At 36.6% G+C, this 21,881-nt stretch overlaps 3 protein-coding genes across 4 annotated transcripts in view; all 3 read right to left on the bottom strand.

The window, feature by feature from the left end:
- The window catches only part of Roc2 (Regulator of cullins 2), a 65,344-nt gene extending 64,370 nt beyond the window's left edge, over positions 1-974 (bottom strand). The window contains exon 1 of the mRNA XM_074101780.1: positions 700-974. Coding sequence (XP_073957881.1) covers positions 700-853 — 154 coding nt within the window. The 5' untranslated portion in view covers positions 854-974. The remainder of the gene's footprint in view (positions 1-699) is intronic.
- Positions 975-2,311: 1,337 nt separating this feature from the next.
- LOC141438102 (uncharacterized) lies at positions 2,312-12,843 on the bottom strand. The gene is made up of 12 exons (XM_074101775.1): positions 12,514-12,843; positions 11,878-12,046; positions 8,632-8,783; positions 7,973-8,202; positions 7,563-7,813; positions 6,477-6,681; positions 6,136-6,387; positions 5,855-6,049; positions 5,619-5,768; positions 5,312-5,531; positions 4,421-4,599; positions 2,312-2,467 (listed from the first exon to the last, which is right to left on the bottom strand). The coding sequence occupies exons 1-12, from the start codon at positions 12,762-12,764 to the stop codon at positions 2,325-2,327; spliced, it is 2,397 nt and encodes a 798-aa protein (XP_073957876.1). The 5' UTR covers positions 12,765-12,843; the 3' UTR covers positions 2,312-2,324.
- Positions 12,844-14,509: 1,666 nt separating this feature from the next.
- On the bottom strand, positions 14,510-21,373 carry LOC141438100 (uncharacterized). Of its 2 annotated transcripts, none has more exons than XM_074101774.1 (13): positions 20,922-21,373; positions 19,785-20,031; positions 18,300-18,477; positions 18,066-18,223; positions 17,696-17,994; positions 17,358-17,614; positions 17,060-17,258; positions 16,653-16,922; positions 16,296-16,490; positions 16,010-16,162; positions 15,678-15,906; positions 15,400-15,590; positions 14,510-15,176 (listed from the first exon to the last, which is right to left on the bottom strand). In XM_074101774.1, the coding sequence occupies exons 2-13, from the start codon at positions 20,018-20,020 to the stop codon at positions 15,034-15,036; spliced, it is 2,508 nt and encodes an 835-aa protein (XP_073957875.1). In that variant the 5' UTR covers positions 20,021-20,031; positions 20,922-21,373; the 3' UTR covers positions 14,510-15,033. The 2 variants fall into 2 exon arrangements, with proteins under 2 accessions (XP_073957875.1, XP_073957874.1); XM_074101773.1 differs by having other exon boundaries at positions 20,954-21,373.
- Positions 21,374-21,881: the final 508 nt, after the last annotated feature.

The following is a 21,881-nucleotide window of genomic DNA, read 5'->3' as shown; positions in this document are numbered from 1 at the left end:
TTAAGCCTTTTATTAATACAGTGGAGTCCAAATGTGACAATGACCACGGGACTTTTGATTATTAACTGTAGTTACATTGAAGGGCATAAATATATATACAGCCGCAGAATCAAATACTGTATGCATCAATCTTATATCTAGTGGCATAAAGGTGTATAAATATTTTTGATGTCTTGTTAACCCATCACGCGTCCTAGACTACATTAGTCCCTAACTTTTTTTTGTACGGGAAATGTCCAGAAACTACTATTAGTCCTAAATGAGTGTTTTAAGGCCTAATTACATACAGTTGCATAAAATATTTTATCTTTATCCATATATTAAATCCTCTAGAACTAGGTAGGTATGTCTGCCCCACGAGCTGCGCCCGCTGCGCGCGCGACGACCTGCTGCTGCATATGAGAGGTGAATAAAAACAGGACCTAAAGTTTTAATACTATTGTTCACAATACATTTTGCAATCAAATGGGATATTTCAAATATCGGTGACGTTTGTTGTGTTCATAGGTAAGTACTTTAGTTTTGTCATGTCATGAATGTCATGTTATAATTTTTGACACACTATGCAGCAGTACACACTTTGTGTGGCATTTACTGGTTTTGCAGAAACATAGCGAATGTTTACGACCTTATTTCGTCATGCTTTTAGCAAACAGCAGAACCGATTTAGCAAACAACAGTTTACAGTTAGATACTTACCCATGACTTGGACGCGGCAAATGGCACAGGTATCGCATTCAACGTCCCAGCTCCACATTGCAACTGCATTCCACTTCTTTAACGTGAACATTTTATCAGATTTCTGGCTATCATTATCACCGCGGTCCAAGGCGTCACAATCTTCACCGGACATGCTTAACTTAAATTAAAGCTCTAGTATTGTAAGAGATAATGCAAAATAAAACTTTATCGAATTCCGTTTCGCAAAAGCAACTGATTGTTTATCAGCTGTTCGTGACAGTGACAGCGCAACTGACAAGTAACCGAACGCGTTTCTGTCTACAAAGCTAGCAACCGGTTTAAAAATCGGGAATCTCTTCTCATAACTTTTCGACTTTATTTTCTACTGAATATTTTCATAAAACTTTATCAATGCATGAAAATAATTATGACATTCCGTTGGTAGTTTAGAGTTATATTGTCGTGCGTGGCCATCATTTACAAGTTGTGAAGTGCGTTGAAATACAAACCACAATACAAGTGCGTTGAAATACAAGCTACATATTAGTAATCTGTGGTCTCAGGTCTACAAATACTTCTACTAGATGGCAGTGTTGAGTATATGAATTTAGACGTAGATTCGTTTGTAGCACAGGACAGAAAAAACAAGAGATCGTAAGCCTCTGTGACTCAGTGTACGTACATAGGTATACTTACTGAAACCCACCTGAAACCAATTTTGCTGGAAATGCTCACAACAACGCATCATTACGATACGGCCGTGTTCATAATAGAATCCAATGTCTCGTCGTAATGATGGTCATTAAGTATCTATGGTTTTTAAATGCATAGGTAATGGAGGATTTACTTACTCTATATAATATGGGTGTAGATAAAAAAAAATTGGAAACACTGTGCTGCCAACTTTGGTGGAGTAGCGTTAAAGATGACAGCTGCGTATAAAAAAGTACCTATCACTCGTATAAAAGTAAAATTACTAATACCTATTGCATAGGTATAATGAACTTTATATAAAAGCATTAAGATTCAACATGGCTGAATACATGGCTACAGAGCAAAAGTGGATCTATAACGGTTTTTTTGTTAACCCCGACGCAAAAAGTGGGGTGTTTTAAGTTTGACCGCTATGTGTGGCTGTGTGTGTGTTTGTCTATCTGTGGCACCGTAGCTCTTAAACGGGTGAACCGATTTGAATGCCGTTTTTTATTTGATAGCTGGTTTTCTAGCGATGGTTCTTAGACATGTTTTATCAAAATCGGTTCAGCCGTTTTTGAGATATTGAACTTTGAAGTATCAAGGTCGGGGGTTTTCCATCTTTTTGTTGGTTAGGTTAGGTTTATGTACTCTGTGCAAAGACTACAGTACAGTATATTGCTATTGACTGCCAAGCGGTTTAGCCAAGGTACAACCTCACGGTTTATCTCTGATCATTCATGTTCTTTGCTCTACATCACACTATCGAAGTTTCTAAGCCCGGATACATAAGACGAGTACATACATTCTATGTACATACCCACCTACCCATGCACCCTTCCAACTCTCCTACGGATTACGGTCCTTAGTAGGTTGTATTACATCTGCCTGGACAGGAAGTTATCTAAAATGGCTTCTCAACCCAAAATTAAAAATGTCATTTTATTAAATTATTTATTAATAATATTCAAAAGTGCATAAAATATTAAGATTCCGATAAAATTATGTGTGTGTTTCATTGCATTATTGTAACATCCTAGTTCATGGGCTGCTACTAAATATTTCACGTCATTGGGGTAACGGCATCCAGAGTCTGGAACAAAGAATAGGTAAGTACTATTAATTAATAGGAATTTAAATCTCCTATATTCTTCTTCTGCCTCGAAGAAACGCATGTTCGCGCATCACTGCAGAACGGTTGCACCCATTTGGTTAATTATTTTTTATTGTGTCTGTAATTGCCAGGAGAAGCTAAAGGAGTAAAAAATTGTATGCAAGAGTAAAAAAATCGGATTAAAATTTTTCCGTAAGTAAGTGAGTGTGACACAAGATGTTGCGGGTAGGTAGGTACCTACATATAATATTTAGTCCCATTTGCGTCGTATTGATATGCGAATCTGAGGCTTCGTGTCGTGCGGTCCCTCTGACGCTTATACGATACACGATACGAACTTCGAGTTTCGAGTTTCGTAGTAGCTAGCCAGCATCTAAAGGACTCGACGACTGTACCTACTCAACCGATGGGTTTTATGTATCTAGTGGCTAAATAGGTACAGTCCGCGAGCTCCTAAAAAAACCTTCGGATTTTAGAAGCATACTTTGGGTATTGAAGATGACACACGATCGTGATATGCGGTTCAGCAGGGCTACTCCGAAACTCGAAGTTCGTGTCGTGCCGTGCGGTCCCTTTGACACTTATACTATTTAATACGAGAGCGAGAAGGACCGCTCGACACGAACTTCGAGTTTCGAGTTTCAGAGTAGCCCTGCTGGCTACTTTACTTACTACGAAATTCGAAAATCGAAGTTCGTATCGTACCGTCCCGCCAACACTTATATTATTTTATAGGAGAGTGAGAGGGACGGTACGATACGAACTTCGATTTTCGAATTTCGTAAATTATTGTTATTATTATTATTTTAAAATTTATAACGGTGGAAGCATTATACACTTCCACTGAACGTAGATATAGTTTAGATATAGTTAGTGTTTAGTATTGTAACTAAAGGGGACCCCATACATCCCTGTTTTTTAATTATTATTATTTTTTGTATTTTTTTCGTTAATTGTATAATATAGTTTTTAAATATTTTATTTGTAATTATATAATTATGAAAAAATGACTTTCTGCCAAGTTTCTTGCGGCGCTTTCTTCTTGGCAATAATTGTCTTTCCGAAAGCGCTGGTTGTTTAAAAACCGGCCAAGAGCGTGTCGGACACGCCCAAAATAGGGTTCCGTAGCCATTACGAAAAAATTAAGTAATATTTTTCTAAGGATTTCGTACTTTCTTCCAAGTTTAGGTATATTTTATACCTTAGGCTGCTATTTACTCATAAACTACTAATAATTCTCAAGCAAACTTAGCCGTTATAGTTTTCCTTTGAAGTTTGATATACTTACTACCATCCTGAATTTTTTCAAATTTTTCCACCCACCGGTTTAGATTTTAGAGGGGGGGGGACGCTCGATTTTAATGAAAATTTGCACTTTAAAGTTGAATATTTCGCAAACAAATCACTGAATCGAAAAATCGTCTTAGCAAACCCCTAAAAGACCTATCTAACGATACCCCACACTATAGGGTTGGATGAGAAAAAAAAAATCACCCCCACTTTACGTCTATGGGAGGTAACCTAAAAAAAGTATTTTTGAATTTTTAACTGTACCATTTTGCCGGCATAGTTTACTTATATATCCGTGCAAAATTATAGCTTTCTAGCATTGATAGTCTCTGAGCAAAGCCGCGGACGGACAGACAGACAGACAGACAGACAGACATGGCGAAACTATAAGGGTTCCGTTTTTGCCATTTTGGCTCCGGAACCCTAAAAATGACGTGTAAAAGTGCCTATTGCGGCCTATTTACTGAATAAATCATTTGAATTTAGAAATTTGAAATTTTGTTGGTTAGGTTAGGTTATGTCACGACACGAATCCTTCCGATTTCCGCAGAAACTCGAAGGTTTTTCTAAGAGCTAACGGACTGTAGATACCTACTTACTTATGATCACAAATACTGTTAAGTTTGTTTTTTGATTGATTACCTTTGCATTGAGGCGTCAATGGTACAGAGACCGAAGAAACGGTTAGGTAAAACGGTCTACAGCGTTCCACTGTTGCGGTTTGAGAGCATGCTTCCGCTAAGTTGATCTCCACTGCGTTCCCGCTGGTCACAGATTCGCAAATAACATCTCCTGGTACGGTTCCACTGGTTTGGTTACGCCTGGCAAAACAATATTAGAAGTAGGTAGTAAGTATCTTGTAAGTACAGCAACGCTGTCCAAGTGCGATCCACTTTCTGGGGCTTCTATTGAACTCACTAAATATGCGTTATGCGTAAGACCAAGATGGAATCTGGTATACAGATAAAAAAAACATGCTGCTATTTGAATATGCTGCTGCTATGCTATGCTGCTGCTTTTTAACTCAATATTATACACCATGAATATGGTAGACTATACCTTCCGCCGCCTAACTTTGCCTAAAAGTTCATTGCCACACAAAAACTATAAAGGTATAATTCCAATAATTGAAAGGCACTTTACCGTTAAGCGATTCGAACACAATCCGGGAGTAACGTAAAAATGCGTCAAAACTGAGTATTAAGTAATGAAATTTTAGGCAGATTTATATGGCGCGTGGTATACGGTCATGTACTTCATTATTTTTGTATTTACCTTCTATCTTTCTATACCAGTTTTCATGCAATAAATGAATTATGAAATCGTGTTAAGCAAATTTGTTGTTTCTGTAAATATTGTGGATATGCAAACTTTTTATCAGGTCACTCGTTTGTTCGATTATTTCATTGTTTCACAAAATATACTTGGACTTTATTTAACCTGTCCTCTCCCAGAGGTACAAATTTGTGCCCAAATTCCTTTGATCCTGTTATTCTGGGAGATGACAGATTAATATGAGTTGATAAAACTCACCTTGGAAAGGAATCAGTCCTCGAATAACACACCGAAAGGCTACCTGCATCTTGAGTTTGAATCCGTAACAGGCGCGAAGGATTATTGACGAAAAAGTAATTGGGAATCAATCTGTACAAATTAATGCCATTGGCGTCTACGTAGTCTTCAAAACCTATAGTGCCTGAATTACGGTCAACCCAGTCAATGCCGCACAACGGATTTACTATCCTTCGTGGACCTAAAAGTAAAAGAGAGCATTAAAGGAAACAAAAATTTTAAAAGAAAAATTACAGCTTTCGCAAGAGATCAAAAAAAAAACACCGACTTGATTTAAGATTATCCAGTAAAGAAGACAAAGTTTCAGGGAAGTTTCTTGCCGTTGATAGAGTAACTGGAATGAAATCGCTCCTGCTACGTAGTAGCGGAGCCACTGTTTCGCTTCCAGATGACGATGACGCAAAAACGAGACGTAAATCTGGAAAATATACTTGAAAAGTTAGAGATTGTTTAAAATAAAGGCAATTTGTTCAGCTAGTCATGCTAAATGATAATAAAACTTACCTGGCGCAAAGTTTCTTAACCACATGGTATGTTGCATTGCCCGATTCCAATCGTCACCTGTTAGTGGTATGGTGTCAGACAGAAACAAGGCTACGGTAGCATTTCCTCCAGCGTATTGTTCAGTCTTATCTAATTCTGCCTGCCTCGTTACCAAAGTTCGTAATGATTGTAGTCCATTGACAATATTCAGCGTCCCTGAAGTATAAACAGAATGCTGACAATATTATGTAGTTAATAGAAAGTCAGAAATCTTAAATTGTTGCTGATTTTTATGAACTTACCAAACCGAGCACTGTATCTCAAAGCAAATTCAGTATAGAATTTTGCCGGCGAAAACGTTTTATCAACAATGACTTCACCAGTTTCTGGATGTAGCAGAGTTATACTCGATCCGTATTTGCCAACTTCAATGTTGTCAATAATATACGATATTAGATTTCGATTTGCTTCTGAGGTTATTAGTATCAAGTTAACTATGGGCCTTAGCACCTGGCTGACAGATACAATGCACACGGGATCGCGAATATTTAGAGCTGGAAAATTTAACACAAATGAAATGTAAGTCGGAAAAAAATAGTAAGAATTCGTTTATTAATGTCAGCATCATAATCATTTTACTCACGTATGTAAGAGTGAAAGGCTGCTACAGTATTGTTGACAAACTGCTCAATACCTCTCAAGTTGGTAGTGCCTGATAAGGGAGATGCGTGGTAAAGAGCTACTGCAGGTCCTATGCTCTGCTCTATCAACAGAGCCGTTGATGCAACTTCTGGAATGAGGACTATTCGATTACATGCTCTAAATCTGGCCTCGTGCATGATACCATTCTAAAAAAAGAGTAATTTTCATGGATATATCTAGTTTATACATTTTCACTTCTCATGCTCTTAAAATGTTACTTTAGTCTCTGCATATCGGGACTAAAGCTCCATTTTATTCTCTAGGGATTAAAGTATATATTTTTTATAATTTACGTTGGAAACCCCTAAACAGCCAAAACGGTGTTTGTAAAAGGAGGATTTTTAGGCGTGGAAATAAACTCAAAATTACAACTGTGCAAGAATATTTCAATAAACACGATTTAATTTCGTGAATCTCTATTAATGATTAGGAATATGAATCTATTCAATTATATTAAGGATTAATTCATTTTATTATGCATAGTCCAATTAGTTTTAAAATAGTTTGTAAAGCGTAACTTCATAAACAATAAAAAAAAGAAAAAACGGCGTAACAAATTTTTTTTGCTATTTGAATTTTGAACAGTTGGCCTGTCCATTAGTCGAGCGTACGTTTTTAAAAAGTAATATTGTAGTTTTGAACAAAATATTGTTTTTTCCCTCGCATTCAAAGTGAAAAGTAGAGTGTTTAACGCGAGACTAAACAACCATAATGCCACTCGAACTATAGCTACCCTCGCTATGCTCGGGTGGCTAAACATCTCGTATCATTATGGCTTGTTTTAGTCCCTTGTTGAACAATCTACTATTAATGATTTCTGTTTACACTCGTAAGTACGACAGTAAACAGTATCAATCATGCCATGCCCTAAAAATGTAGCTATTTGCTGGTGAAGGAGGAGCCACTAACATCGGTGCCCTTATTAAGATACGTAATATAGCTAAGTCTATTAGATACAGTTCCGTGATCCTGTTATTTTTTTTACTTTTACTGATTAAGCTTCTTCTTTAAAAACTTATTTTCTTACCGTAGTGTAATACATATCGATAAGTTGAGACAGTTTTAATTCCGGAAATACTTTAGCATTAGATAATCCAAGTTCGCTGAGAATGATACCGTCTAAGCCTCCTCTAATTTCGGCGTCCGTTAGTTCTAAATCAGTTGTGCGGACATGAAAATAATGTCGGTTGGCGTATGAACTATTCCACCCTCCTGTCGCACCGACCGTTATTGAGTTCCTTGTCATCCCTTGTCGGATAGCAGCTTCGGCGATATCACCTTTAAATAAGACGGTAAATCATTATTTTCTACAATATTCTTGATTGGGTTTCTTGTGGGTTTCTTCATAATATAGGCTTTACCGAACCAGTGGTAGATTTTTAAACATTCACAAGTGCTTGTTATAGCCTAAATTGAATAAAGATATGTTGACTTTACCTGCTATTGTGGCTGCATATCTATTGTTAACAACTATTCTGGTGCTCGTAAACTCTGACTTCAAGGTGACAAGATCAGACACCAACACATTTTGCTGTTCCAGTCCGGCAGAAATGCCCGCAATCACGGGTCCCATGGACACGTCTCCCCAAGGCGTCGAAACGACACCTGTTTCAACAGGACAACGACTAGTTCCTAAGATTTGCCGACCAAGGTGGTCTTTTGTGCCACTGGAAATATGAATCAAATTGTAACATAATGATAACACCCACAGAACTTGACAGAACTAAGTATTAATATGAGGAGTAGAAATTTCATCCGAAATAAAAATGCGGCCGTGGATAGGACTAAAAAGCCAACTCAGTCTGTCATGAAGTTAACTGCTCAAAAGTTGGCTATTGCAGAGATGTTGGTCAAAAAACTTTAATTAATGACGAATCTACTAAAACCTATGATACTCGTAACTCGAAAAAACGTGTACCTACTCTTTGACTGCGAGAGAGGCGAAAACTTGGGACATCGATTGAGGAAGAAACTACACACGATAACCTTACTACATTTCTCTCAATAATAGTACTGTGGTAACACCCTATGAAGCAAAAGAGGTACTTACCTGGTTACTTGAAAACTCATTGATTCGTTCAAAATTACTCACTCACTTCACATCAATGACTTCGACGTCATCAGCTTCGCGGTAAGATGCCAATCGCGCGCTTTGGTTGTTCGGAAGAGATATACTGTTACAAGTCCATTCCTCGTCTCCTCTCGCGTTGAGTAATAAACTTGTTGAGACCATGAAATGCAAAGCGCACTGAAAAATAAAAACACTTGATGCGTACTGACATTAAATCACTTAAGTGTGTTTTTTACTTACAAGTAAAAATAGTAGATTGTATACCAAGGGGATAAAGCACTGTTTTATGTCACGGGCGCGATATTGAATCCTGAGAGTAACGAAGGACTCCAGATTTAACTCCCGAGCGTAGCGAAGGTGTTGTGAGTTGTGAGTTAATTAAGATGGATTTAAGCGCGCCCAAGGCAAAATCAGTTATATATATATATACTTACTAGAGACTTAGTAGAGTATACTTATATATATATATATAAGTATACTCTACTTTTTCTCACCTTTTACGAGACAATAACAACCAAAGCTACTTTAAAAAGTATCATCTATCTAATACCTTTAAACTAGCAATCCCTGTATATCTTGCAATCCTTGTAATCAGAATCTCGAAAACGGCTCCAACGATTTCGAAGAAATTTGGTGTATGTCGGTGTTTTCGGGGATGACAGATAAATCGATTGTCGGTGTTTTCGGGGATGACAGATAAATCGATCTAGCTTGGTCCTATCGCTGGGAAAAAGCTTATTATCGAGCTTTAGCCCGTGCAAAGTTGGATCACCCAGGTATTTTACTTATTCAAATACTATTTTCATTTCTAATTAGGTGTATTATATTTTTTCTCCAATTATGCTCGGAAATGTCCGCCTATCTGTCGCAAACAAGTCCGCGAAGTTCTTCCTTAGAGACTGCCACAAATTAAAAAAAAAACACTTCCGGAAATTGTATGAAGCCTCCATTACTGTGTTGTTTTTTTTACTTTATAAATTCACGTTTTGACTACAATGAGTCAATCTAAACAGCCAAATATTCCTGAAGATCAAATTCCTTCTACCTTTTTTTCTTTTTAAGTCCTAGTCTAAGATTTAATTTAGGAAGTAGCAGTGTCTTTAAAAATGTCTCGAACAGTGTCACTGTTTTTTTTAACATTTAGAGTTCAAGCACAATTGAAACTAAAAAAAGGGTTACAAAATAAAATGGCTGAATTAACTAAAAAGCGCTCAGTAGCACTTTACACCGTAATTTACTGATACAAAGCTTAATTTGTATTTTAACTTTATATTTTTTATTGATATAATATATTTTTTAATTACATTTATTTCTAATGAAATGGCATTATGAGTCGTGTCGTGTACTTTAAAAATAAAAAATAAAAAGTATCGCGGGAAAGTATATGTGCAAAAATTTTAAAACCGATAATACCAATGATACCAATCTTAATTTGATTGATTAGTAGCGACATCTCTTGTCCGGGTGAGCGGTTGGTTCCAATGGAGTGCCGAAAGTTTCTCAATGAGGGCTACGGTATAGATGTCGCTAGCGTCACTGCTTAAGTGGCTAAATAAGAAACAAACAAGCTGAGATATGAGTGTGTGTACCGTTGACCAGCAGTGGTGTAGCGGTATAGCACGCGGTACGGAATACCGAGGACCTGGGTTCAATTCCCAGTGTTGGTCTTATTTTTCTGGTTTTTCTGTGCATCTTTATTTCAGTTTGTATTTTCAATTTACTTTTTTAGGGTTCCGTACCCATAGGGTGCCAACGGGACCACATTACTGAGATTCCTCTGTCTGTCTGTCTGTCTGTCCGTCCGTCTGTCACAGGGCTCTATCTCTTAAGCCGTAAAAGTTAGACACTTGAAATTTTCACAGAATATGTATTACTGTGGCCGCTATAACAACAAATACAAAAAATAAAATAAAGTTACAAATTAAAGAGGGTCGTCATACTAGAAACGTGTTTTTAGCGTTTTTTGGTTGCTAGGCGTTATTAGCCCAGCAAATTAGGCTAGCTATGTCGTTTGAATATTTACCTTTAAGTTTGCGATTTTAATGATGTTTTATAAAAGCTTCGATAGTGTAGTATAGTATAGTGACTGTCTGATTGTGTGGTTTATTCGTTTTTGTGCAAAATTAATAAGCAATTTATGAACGACAAACCTCAATGAATGGTTTCGGAAGCAAACAGCCAGAACCTACAAAGCAAACAGCCAGAGCCAGAACTACTGCCCACTTCCAGTGGTCCGATTGACTTCAAATTTGGCATAGTACTTATGTAAATTTGGTGACAATACAATAATCTGGTAGTGACATCTTGGTGGTCCTGCCAGGATCGTCTCTGCAGGAGCTCCTCAATAGTTAATAGTACCGACTTGAAATTTGGTACAGATATGTACAGGCATTGTGGTACAGACATTGCAAGTACCTACAGTCAATAAAAAGTACATTCGGCAAAAAAGCTTGTATTAAAAATGTTTTTTTTAATAAAAACTTATTACAAACAAGCATATTATTTTTATTTGCAGTGTAATGTAACTATGTTTGCTCGGGTGGAATCTTTCAACTCAAATTTGAAGTGGATATCTTCAACCGATAGAGCTGAAAATTATATAATGACAATGCAATATTATTATAACATGGAGTTGATCTGATGATAAAGCTAGCGGGTGACCATAGGAACTCTGTGATAAACGACACGACCGCATCGAGTTTGGACTCGTTTGATTCGTTTTGACGAGTACTTTGGTAACTATATAGGGGCATAAAGTACATTCAGCAAAAAAAAGTTATATTAGAGGAATTTAAAGAAAAACTTTTACTGAACTGTTTACGGAACCCTTGCGATATATAATTAGGTATTGTCGAGCAGGTGGTGTGAAAAATAAATAAATAAATATCACGGGACACACTTGACACCAATTGACCTAGTCTCAAACTAAGCAAAGCATGTACTATGGATACTAGGCAACGGATAAACATACTTAAATAGATACATATTAAATATCCAAGACACGAGAACAAACATTCGTATTATTCATACAAATATCTGCCCCAGCCGGGAATCAAACCCTCAACCTCAAGCTTCGTAGTCAGGTTTTCTAACCACTTGGCCATCCGATCGTCAAGTGAATTTTCAACTTAATTTTTTTATTGTTCTAATGATGTTCCGCTTAAAATACTAAGAATCCAACATTATTTTCAGTATACACTAAACATGTCTATTTTATTATGTAAGTAATTATGAGTCAAACCATTATGAGTAGACTTCAATTATTTATTACCTTTTCCTCAGGAGTAAGACTGTCAGTTGGTAAATGAAACTGGTTCACTGGCAAAAGTTTCGTTAGTAAAAGCATGTTTTTGTATATTGGAAATCCAGTAGGACTATATGGCACTATGGATTGCTGTACTATTGCTGTGGGATCATAGACTATACCGTCTTGTCGAAACCTAAAACAATGTAAAAGTAAGTAATAATCTTGTTTCATGACTCATACAAAAACATCGCAATCTGGAGATTTTTAGGTTTATTATGAAAAGTAAACTGCTATTTCAAGTTAGTAACCGACAGAGTTTTTGCAGGTTTTTTTTAGAGTTAATTATTTTTTTGATAATTATTGTATATGTATATTAAGTTACGTGTTATTTATTAAATAAATGCTTAATTTCTTTCAAATCTTTTCGAATATCTGTGTACTTAATTGTTTATAATAATCTTGGAATGAACTTAAAATTGTGATGTCTTTGTTTGCACGTTTTTGTTCACTTTAAACAGAGAATGGTGGGTTTTTAAATGAAATAATCGTGTAGATGAAAGTTTTCTGAGTTATCACTTTTTTACGGGAGAGCAGGGCAAACAAACACTTGTATTCATCATTATAAGTAACAAAATACCTAATAAAGTTTATAATACTAACATGAAAACTATGGCAGTCGATATTTGTCGCATGTCCCCAACGGAATTTGGATGATCTTCGATTTTTCTTATAATATCCAACATCACGGGTAAAGTCATTGGTGGTAAGTTGTTTCTGTCCAGTAAATTGGGTTCACTATAACATTCCATTAAAAATGGCGATAGAGTTTTGCCATAACCCTGGCCACTTATTTTCACCACACTGCTTAGTAATAGGACCGTTAAAATTACCACGTTAATCATTTTATTCATCACTTTAAACCTAAGCACTTAGAAATTAACTTAACCAGTTAACTGATTTATGTCATATCGTTGTGTTGTGTATGAGGGACAGAAATATATTGTTATCGCCTTTAAGGATTCAAGTGAAACAATCTTATCTGTGTAGAGCAGGTTGATAATATAAATGGTCGCTTAGCTACCTATTTATCACATCCACCTTGAAAAACATAAGTACCTATTTTGACCAGGCCTAGTTAACGATTATCACATTTAATGTCCTGCTTATATTCCTAGTATCAATTGCGAACAGCGTGATTCCGTCACGTTGTTGATGCATGTCTCGTTCTCTTCTGATTTCTCTGCTTGTCAAATAACTTATAAATATTCGATTAGGTATAAGTATTACGACCAACAAACAAACACTAGATTTGTGTGTAATTTTTAGATTTTCAAGCCTGAAAATTTTGACTTAGGCGAGTTTCGAGATCCAATATAGTTCAATGTAGGTACACTTAGCACCTAAATATTTACAGCAAAAAAAAAAATTTGTCAGGAGGATTAGAAGCAGAAGAGAGCGGGAATGAAGGCGAAGGAGAGATTTTTTTAAAGGTCCCATAAATAAACCCTCTCGATGAGAGCGAAACATAGATGTCGCTAGTGCTGCTGCATAAGTAGCGTAGTAGAAATAAGCAACCTGAGATATGTATGCATAGGAAAAATTCGTGTCTAAATTCCTGTCCAGCGGTGGTGTAGGGGTTATAGCACGCAGCACGGATTGCTGAGGACCTGGGTTCGATTCCCAGCGCTGGTCTCTTTTTCTGGTTTTTCTGTGCATCCATGTCTCAGTTTGTATTTTCGATATGTCCCATAAATAATTCTGAAATTTGATCATGTGTGCTTCCTACCTAGTGCTCTTCGTTAACTTCGTCAAAATATATATGTTTCATGAAAATTATACTTAGTTACTCAAATAGTCTAGCCAGTCCTGAATTTGTCAATAGGCCGTATAGGCCGCGGCCTAGGGGCGGCAACGTCCTAGGGGCGGCAAATTTCAGAAGAGGAGAAAATTATTATTTTAGATAGGTACATGGGGCGGCGGAAATAAAGTAGCCTACACTCAAACAAAATATAAATCCAGCACTGGGTCTAGCACTAATTCTTTACTCAACATTCTGTGATTATGAATTTGAGGTACCTACTTGTCCGATGCAGAAAATGCCTGAAGGATGGCTTGTCCGAGAAGATCCCAACAGTGAACAGAACACGTCCGAAGCTTCGGGACGACCCATTTTGCCGTCGGATACTTACTCGTCTAAAAAGGAGAAAGCTCGCTTGCTCGCCTCGTATGCGAAGGAATTTAGTTTTTGGCTCCAAGCCCATCAAAACATTTTAAGTATACACTCCTCGCTATTAAGTAATTTCTTTTGGGTAGGTAGTCGGTCTCTGTTTAGGGCCACATATAAGACTCCAAGACATAGGGTAGGTACAACTCTCCTCTCCTGCAGCAGGACTAGGACTGCCGGTCGTCTGTCTCGCCACTCCTGCCTGGACTGGACCCATGTCCGTAGGGCTGATGCATTTCTCACCCAACGATTAGGCATCCGCATCACAATCCAGCACAGAAATGCAACCAGTCATTTAGGCACTCTTCCGCAGGGACAGACTTAGGTGAATTGTGGATATTTTTAAGATAGTATTTATTTTCACTGTACCTTCTGTTTATTTAGTCCCAAAGTAAATGAAATAAAAATACTGGACATATATAAATAACAACACTAGTAAAAATAACTTTTATTTTTGTACAAAACACATTTTTATAGTTCAATATGGTTACGTATTAACCTACCTTCTTATAAATAACTACTTTGATGTAGTAAAGTTAATATTCCTTAAATATTTATCTCATAGGTACGATTAATTGCTACCCTGTCGAAATAATCAAAACTTAACTAAAACTTACTTTGTTAATGAAAAAGTCAGTAAGTTTATTTATATGTGTTAGTAGTACTTTCCAAATTCTTAAATAGTTTATACAATATAATCTTACTACGATACTTAGGTGGGAGAGGTCAGCAAAGTAAGAACGTTGTAATTCATAAAACAAACTGTGCATGACACTTCAAGGGAGCAGAGTAGTTAGAGAGAGTTCGAAAGTTTCAGAACACCTAAAATGATATAACTAACATTAGGTTATCTATAAATACAAAAGTTGGCCACTGCTAGAAAGCTTGATAATCTTCGCCTTATTACAATAGAAAAGGAAATAATCTATAAGTATTCAAAACTTTGGAAATAGGCTCTAGGATGGCCGGCATACGTTGATGAAGAGGGCAGCTACGATCACTATGATGCTGGCTCCGATGCTAGCAGAACTACTGAAGCAGCCGAAATCTTCAATCTGCACGTTGTACCTTACACTGTACGGGAATCTGCACGCTGAGTCTGTAAAAATAAGAAGAAAAGATTTTTTACATAAGAGTTACTATCAATTAGTCTAGTTTAGGTGTCTGGCAGTCCCTGGAAGATTTAAGGACGTCTGCTGCTCATATAACTTCCAAAATAATGTCGTCAAAGTAATGAAACAAATGCATGCAAAATTCTAGACATATGAATTATATAAATCAAGATTTACTTAAATATACTTAAATGTACTTTGTGTTGTTACCTGTGCATGTAGCACTAAATGTGGAGACGCCATTCGTGGTGGATTGTACAGACACATAAAAGAATGGGCAAGAATTGATGGTTGAGAACCCATCACAAGGATTCCGCAAATTGATTTCTACATTTCCAGTTGTCGCTATAGTCTGGCATGTAATCGCGTTTTCATCGAGGCCATGGGATGTTGCGTTTTGTCTGAAAAATATGAATCATGTATTTATGTGACACCATCTTTGAGACCATTGGATAATGTCTCATCCGAAACAGTGATGATATGAATACCTTGGTTGAGTCACAGAGCGTGAGTGACAAACAACCAGACTTCCCATCGCTGCTCCAGTTCGTGATATGCGGATCCTTCGGTTTTCATTATTGCTATAGAAGTAATTGGGGCTTATCGCATAGAAGTTGATATAGTTAGGCTCAACGAAATCTTCGAATGTTCTTGATCCCGAGTTGATCTCTCGATTGTATGTTGCGCCGCAGAGGGGATTGATTATTCTTCTTCCAGCTACAATAATATAAAAGGAAAATTAACAGCCAGTTAACAATGCCCATTGCTTAATGACTTCAATGTGTTTATGAAATAATAGGTAAGGTAAAATGTTATGTACTTTGCTGGATCCGATTTAGCGTAGGCGCCAAAGCTTCGACATGGTTTACCGTAGTAGTGAGGGATATTGTGTGGATGTCTTGATGCATATCGCGCACTAAGTTCCATAGATTATCCATCTGATTGGTTGAAGTAGTAAACAGAATTCTCAGATCTGTAAATTAAGTACAGTTTATTTAAATGTAAAGTCGTCGTGTTATATACACAGTATATATTAGGACTGATGATGTAATAAAAATAATAATAACAACAACAAACAAAAAATTAAATGGTTTTAGTATACTTACCCGGTACAGTTTCGTTTAAGATTCGTGCCTGTTGCCAGATCTGGTCATTGTTCTGTAGATTTCCAGAGTTTAGTAGGAAGAGAAGCACTGTTGCATTGCCACCAACATAATTGTGCATTCTATCAATTTCAAGTCTCTCATGCATGAGGGTACGGATATTGGTCAAGGAGGTCTGTAGATTCACACCCGTGAACACTGTGGAAGAGTTAAATAATGTTAAGGATTGCTGTGTAGTGTAAGGCTTTTTAGATCAGTAGTTAAGTATATAGGTGTATAATATTATAACGGTTTATTTTATATATTTATAGCAATAGAAGAACATAACATCCAAGGCATGCAGGACGGCTTTGTACTTACTCGACTGGTGTTTGATGAGAGTGTACTCTGAATGGAAATCTGCCAATGACCACGTCGTATTGATGACAATACTTCCATCAAAGGCATTCAATAAAGTAATACTTGATCCAAATTTGTTAACGTCGATGGAATCCAAGAGATATGAAATGGCTGGGTATATAACATCATATTGCCACGTAGAATCGATTACCAGGTAAAGGTTCGTCCTCAAACGATAATCAATACTGAGAGACTCGGTGCTGCCGCAGTTCAAATCATTCATGATGCTCGCTAGAAGAATAAAAATAACCAATTAAAGTAAAGTGTATTACTGAACTAATTTTACACTGCCACTTGGTTCCGTTATCTAGGCCTTTGCACGTCAGTCACTAGTTCTTAGAAGCTATCGAAATAAATTTCGTACTTACAAGCATAACTCTGGAAATTAGTAACTGCACTGTCGACTAAACTATCTAGACCCCCGGTTATTGTTCCTCTGAGGGGCATTTGCGTGTCCAAAGCAGCTGCGAACGTGTAAGTTTCAGTAACCAGGTTAGCATTAGTGATGTATTGCTGCATAAGGCTTCGACGGTTACATGCCCTAGTTTCTAAATTGAAAACGCCGTTCTGGAATAAGCAATTACGTTTTAAATGTAGCCTTACATTACATGAACGTAGTACTATTCTACTCATAGAGTAAATTTTGTACTGAATTATCATTCTTACCCTTGAGTAATACATATCAAGTAATTGAGATAATTTCAAGGAGCCATATGTTGCTAGAGGGGTGTTTAAGTTAGAGCCCAAAACATAACCATCTATGTCCCCTCGAATCTCGGGATCCGTCATCTCAATGTTAACTCGGTTGCGCAACATAAAATATTTGAGTGCTTGGGTGCTATTCCAGTAACCAGTTGCGCCAATAGAGATTGTGGGATTTCCTCTTTCAGTTCCTTGTATAAGAACAGCTTCTGCCAAATCTCCTACAAGCAAAAGTTAAATGTTTGTCAGTATTTCAATTACAGCATTTAAATGTACTTTAACATTTTTTTTTTGTATATTACCTGACAATGTAGCTGCAAAAACAGAGGAGACCGTTTGTTGAGCGTTAGCGTAGTTGAGAACAGAGCCTTTTGCTAGTTCTAGAACCGAGACTCGCTGTGACTCCGAACCAGCTGCAATTCCAGCGATAAGGTGTCCAGCTGAGACTTCACCCCAAAAAGTCCTAACAACTCCAGTTAAGATGGGACATAGACTTTCTCCTAATAACTGGCGCTCTGACCTGGCGCTACCATAGTTGTTGTACTCAACATCATTTTTTGGATTATATTGCCTCATTTGGCCCATTCGGTTCTTTGAATTCCTGTAAAGAAACAATAGTGCTAATACATTTTAAACAATGCCAAAAATCTTAAAAAAATGTTTGTTACGTACAGCAGTGCTGGGTCCAGAATTTCGACATCATCAGCAATATCGGAGTCTGATACTTGGCGTGCTGTTCTAAGAGCTCGATACTGGGAAAATTGGTTGCAGTTTCCATTTCCTTGAACCCTCGCGTCTACAGTAGTGGACAGCATGTTGTGAATGGCACACTGTAAAAAAACTTCGTTAAAGGTACATACTCTCGCTTTTTATAAATGTCTAAAATTTTACAGATAAATAACCTACCTTCAAGGGAGACGAAAGTGTAGTATTTTCTAATACTTGTAAATTATTTGGAATCAATTTTGTCAGAAGTAATCTGTGGCGATGGAAGGAATGAAACGTAGGGGCGTAAGGTAAAATGTTAGCATTATTAACTAAATTAGCTTCCGGTTGGTGATACTCTATGCCATCTTGCCTATACCTGTAACAAAAAAATATTTTAATGAATGTTTAAGTCTTCTTACAGAAAAACATAAATCTATGCACATGTAGTAGTAGTAGTTACACTAAATGAAGTATTATGAAATCTGTTGGACAGTCTAGCGCCCACTTTATTATTTTCTTTATTATTAGTGTCTATGACCTCCCTATGATATCCTCTCCCCTTTTTGGTTCGACTGCCATTGTGCGACCACATATTATTTTTGAACTCTGACCATTAACTCTTACAATTATGTATTTGCATCGTTCTTCCTGACGACTTGTAATTCTTTTAATGTGGATTAAATAGAGCTACAAAGATTTTGGTGTATCAATTAAATCCAGTTGCTGCAAACCTACCACTCCACTGACGGTCAACGACCTCCAACAAAATAAAGTAGTAGTTTAACACTAAATTGAGTTTTCTTGCTACAAGTGGACCTAAGAGATTTAAAAGATAAAGATAATTATAACTACAACAACAACTGTTTTGATCGCTCTTATTTGGAGTATGTTTTAACAGTCTGGAAAACCTATGTACTTCATTCCATTATATCGACTGCGTCTAGAGGATTCAAAACAAATTTTTAAAACATCTTCGCTATTGATTTGGTGTGACGCTAATCTAATCTAAACAGATTTAAAAAATATTCCATCAGTTTCTTCAAAGTAGACGCTCGATTAATTAGGGACCAGTTTAATTTATACTTAGCTCTGTCTTGCTCAGTAAGTTCCACCTTCGATGCCCCAATCGTGAATTCCACCAAAAAACCTAATCGATGTACCACTTCTCAAAACTTACTATCTTAGAAACTCTTTTATCCCTCACACTTGTGATTCCTATAATTTGTACTTAGTTAAAACATTGCTTGTAGGTACTTATTGTTCCACAAATGTGCAATTAAGTACCTACGCAATGTATTATTGTAATATTAAATATATTTTTAGTGATCTTACGCTTAGCTAGGAGACTGTTTTTTTTAATAACCTAACCAACAAGAAGTTGGATAAACCCCGACCCCCCCCAGACTTTGTCTCTTCATAGTTCAATATCTCAAAAACGGCTTAACCGATTTTCTAAGAAGCATCGCTAGAAAACCTGATTACAAATAAAAAACCGCATTCAAATCGGTCCACGCGTTTAAGAGCTACGGTGCCACAGACAGACACACATAGCGGTCAAACTTATATCACCCCTCTCTTTGCGTGGGGGTTAAAAAAGAAACAATAACGAACAATGCAATTTAAATAAAATATTGTAATAACTTAACATTGTCAATTGAAAGTGATTAACTTAAGACGACTTACGTGTGTAGTAACGAGACAGCAATCTCCCTCAAACCCATATTGACATTGGGAGCGTCCTCGACATGCCGGATGATGTCAATGAGGACATTGATAGTGGCTGGGGGTAAGTTATTCCGATTCTGTAGAAGCGTGTCAGTGTAACACTCCCTTAGCGCTGGGGCTACGCTGGATTGAGCTGTGAGTTGGCCGTAGGCTCCACTGGCGAGTAGACCCACCAGCAACGGTAGCCAATACATTTTAATTCCTTCTACAAACAAAAAAAGACGTGCGAGTGCTCTAAACATCTTTCCGATACCATAAACCCTTCCGCAATGAAGTAGGAACCTATTAGACTCTACATTATTTTGGATTATGTGTGATCTAACTACCTATGTATATCCGGTAACAATTCTAAGCAAACCCGGATATCTTTCTTATTTTGGATTGAGTTTGTCTAGTTTTACAGTGGTTACTAGGAAATGTCATGAGTTGTGCGATAAACAAAATCGATGACGAACTTCATTTGGCATCTGCGATTATAATGTTATCAGCGGTGAACAGGGAGCGGTCGGCAGAGGCATAATCAACGGATTAGTAGCCAATTGTTAAAATATTGAAGGAAATTGTACTGTTTCAAATAGGGTAATTTTATATTTCGCATTCATTAACTTTTATTAATTGAAAACATAACAATGTCTACGTATTAATAGTACCTAGGTATCATACCATCAAATGAAATGCAGCGACACGATGCGAACATCTTATTAGAAATTCCCGTATAAAGAGCCTTTAAGTTTGTTATTTACGTAAATGTTTATCAACATACCGAATAGGAATTAAAAGATTGCTCAAGATATTTGCTTGTTCCAGTTTTGATAACGAATCAGGGTTTTTTAAATGTAACATTTTTGTTAGATTGAATACGCGTGTGTTATTTATTATGACTGCATAGATTTTTTTTTGTCTAAAACCGAGATTAATTCAATAAACCACCTAAAGTTAAACATATGACTCATACGGTTAGATAAGCTGTTGAAAGTTCTGACTTGTCTGTTAGGTAGGTACTATGTCTACGTAGGTAGTAAAAAAAAATATTACAGATTTCGAATAGATAGTTGATTGTTTTGACATAATAATTCTCGCTTCTTTAATTCTTACTTGGATGTTGAATAAAAATCAACTTTTTTAACCTGATCGATGGCTGTGCTATACTATGTGATAATCCAATGTCCAATACTCAGTTATGTTATTTCTCCACAATGTTCAAACACTTCTTCTTCTCAACACTTCTTGATCACGTCACATATCTCACAAAGAAAGTAAAGAAAGAATCAATAAAAAAACGAATACGAAATTTCAAAAAGTATCCGGCCAATGACAAAAGCACTGGCAGAATGATGTTATCAGTACAAAGCACGACTAAAACCAAACGAGGTACTTACCTAGGTCGACTGAAAAAATAAAGGTATCAAGTGTTAAGATAAGATAGTGGAAATCAGGTCTAGATAAATTCATCGCACGCAACACGTTCTAGCAAAGGAGTTAAGTTTTAGGTTAAGCGTTAGACGATTTGTTTATGATCGTGGTCTAGTACATAAGTTATTTAAGTACTTACTTCAATGCATTTATTAGAATAGTATTAATTTAGTTTTTTTTTTACTAGCCTACAATAGTGTCCCACTGCTGGGCAAAGGCCTCTCCTCTTGATCTCCACACCTATTTAGTATTAGGAATTGAAAATTAAAATTGTTTTGAATAGGTAGCTAGGTACATATTAGGCTCATCTGAACATGATTATAATTGAAACCAATCACGACGTCTTTCAATAAAATAAAATAAATAGTATATGTACCAACCTAAGTAGTAAAAGGTTGCTTAGAAGAGTTCGCTCTTAAGCGATAAGGCCGCCTATTGCTTACCTTGTAATTTTCTCTGTGTACTTGTTTTCTGTATCGCTCACTATTTCTTGTGTACAATAAAGAGTAATTGTATTGTGTTGTATTGTATTGTATTGTATTACTTGATTGTAATGTGGTCAAAATGGAATGCACAATTCGTACATATTTCTTCAGTATATTAGGTATGTTTGTTATCACATCAGTTACTTATACCTAGCAG

This window comes from Choristoneura fumiferana, chromosome 18 (assembly GCF_025370935.1).
Source record: "Choristoneura fumiferana chromosome 18, NRCan_CFum_1, whole genome shotgun sequence".
Taxonomy (NCBI): Eukaryota; Metazoa; Arthropoda; class Insecta; order Lepidoptera; family Tortricidae; genus Choristoneura; species Choristoneura fumiferana.
This window is presented reverse-complemented; position numbering and strand designations above follow the sequence as displayed.

Coding starts and splice junctions, on each gene's coding strand:
- LOC141438102 (XM_074101775.1), bottom strand. CDS start 12,764: ATGAATAAAATGATTAACGTGGTAATTTTAACGGTCCTATTACTAAGC. Junction 8,203..8,631: donor GTCGAAGTCATTGATGTGAA/GTGAGTGAGTAA, acceptor TCATATTTCCAG/TGGCACAAAAGACCACCTTG. Junction 2,468..4,420: donor ATTGACGCCTCAATGCAAAG/GTAATCAATCAA, acceptor TCTTTGTTCCAG/ACTCTGGATGCCGTTACCCC.
- LOC141438100 (XM_074101774.1), bottom strand. CDS start 20,020: ATGTATTGGCTACCGTTGCTGGTGGGTCTACTCGCCAGTGGAGCCTAC. Junction 17,615..17,695: donor TTTTGCAGCTACATTGTCAG/GTAATATACAAA, acceptor TTTTGCTTGTAG/GAGATTTGGCAGAAGCTGTT. Junction 16,491..16,652: donor TCTCATCAAACACCAGTCGA/GTAAGTACAAAG, acceptor ACTCTTCCACAG/TGTTCACGGGTGTGAATCTA.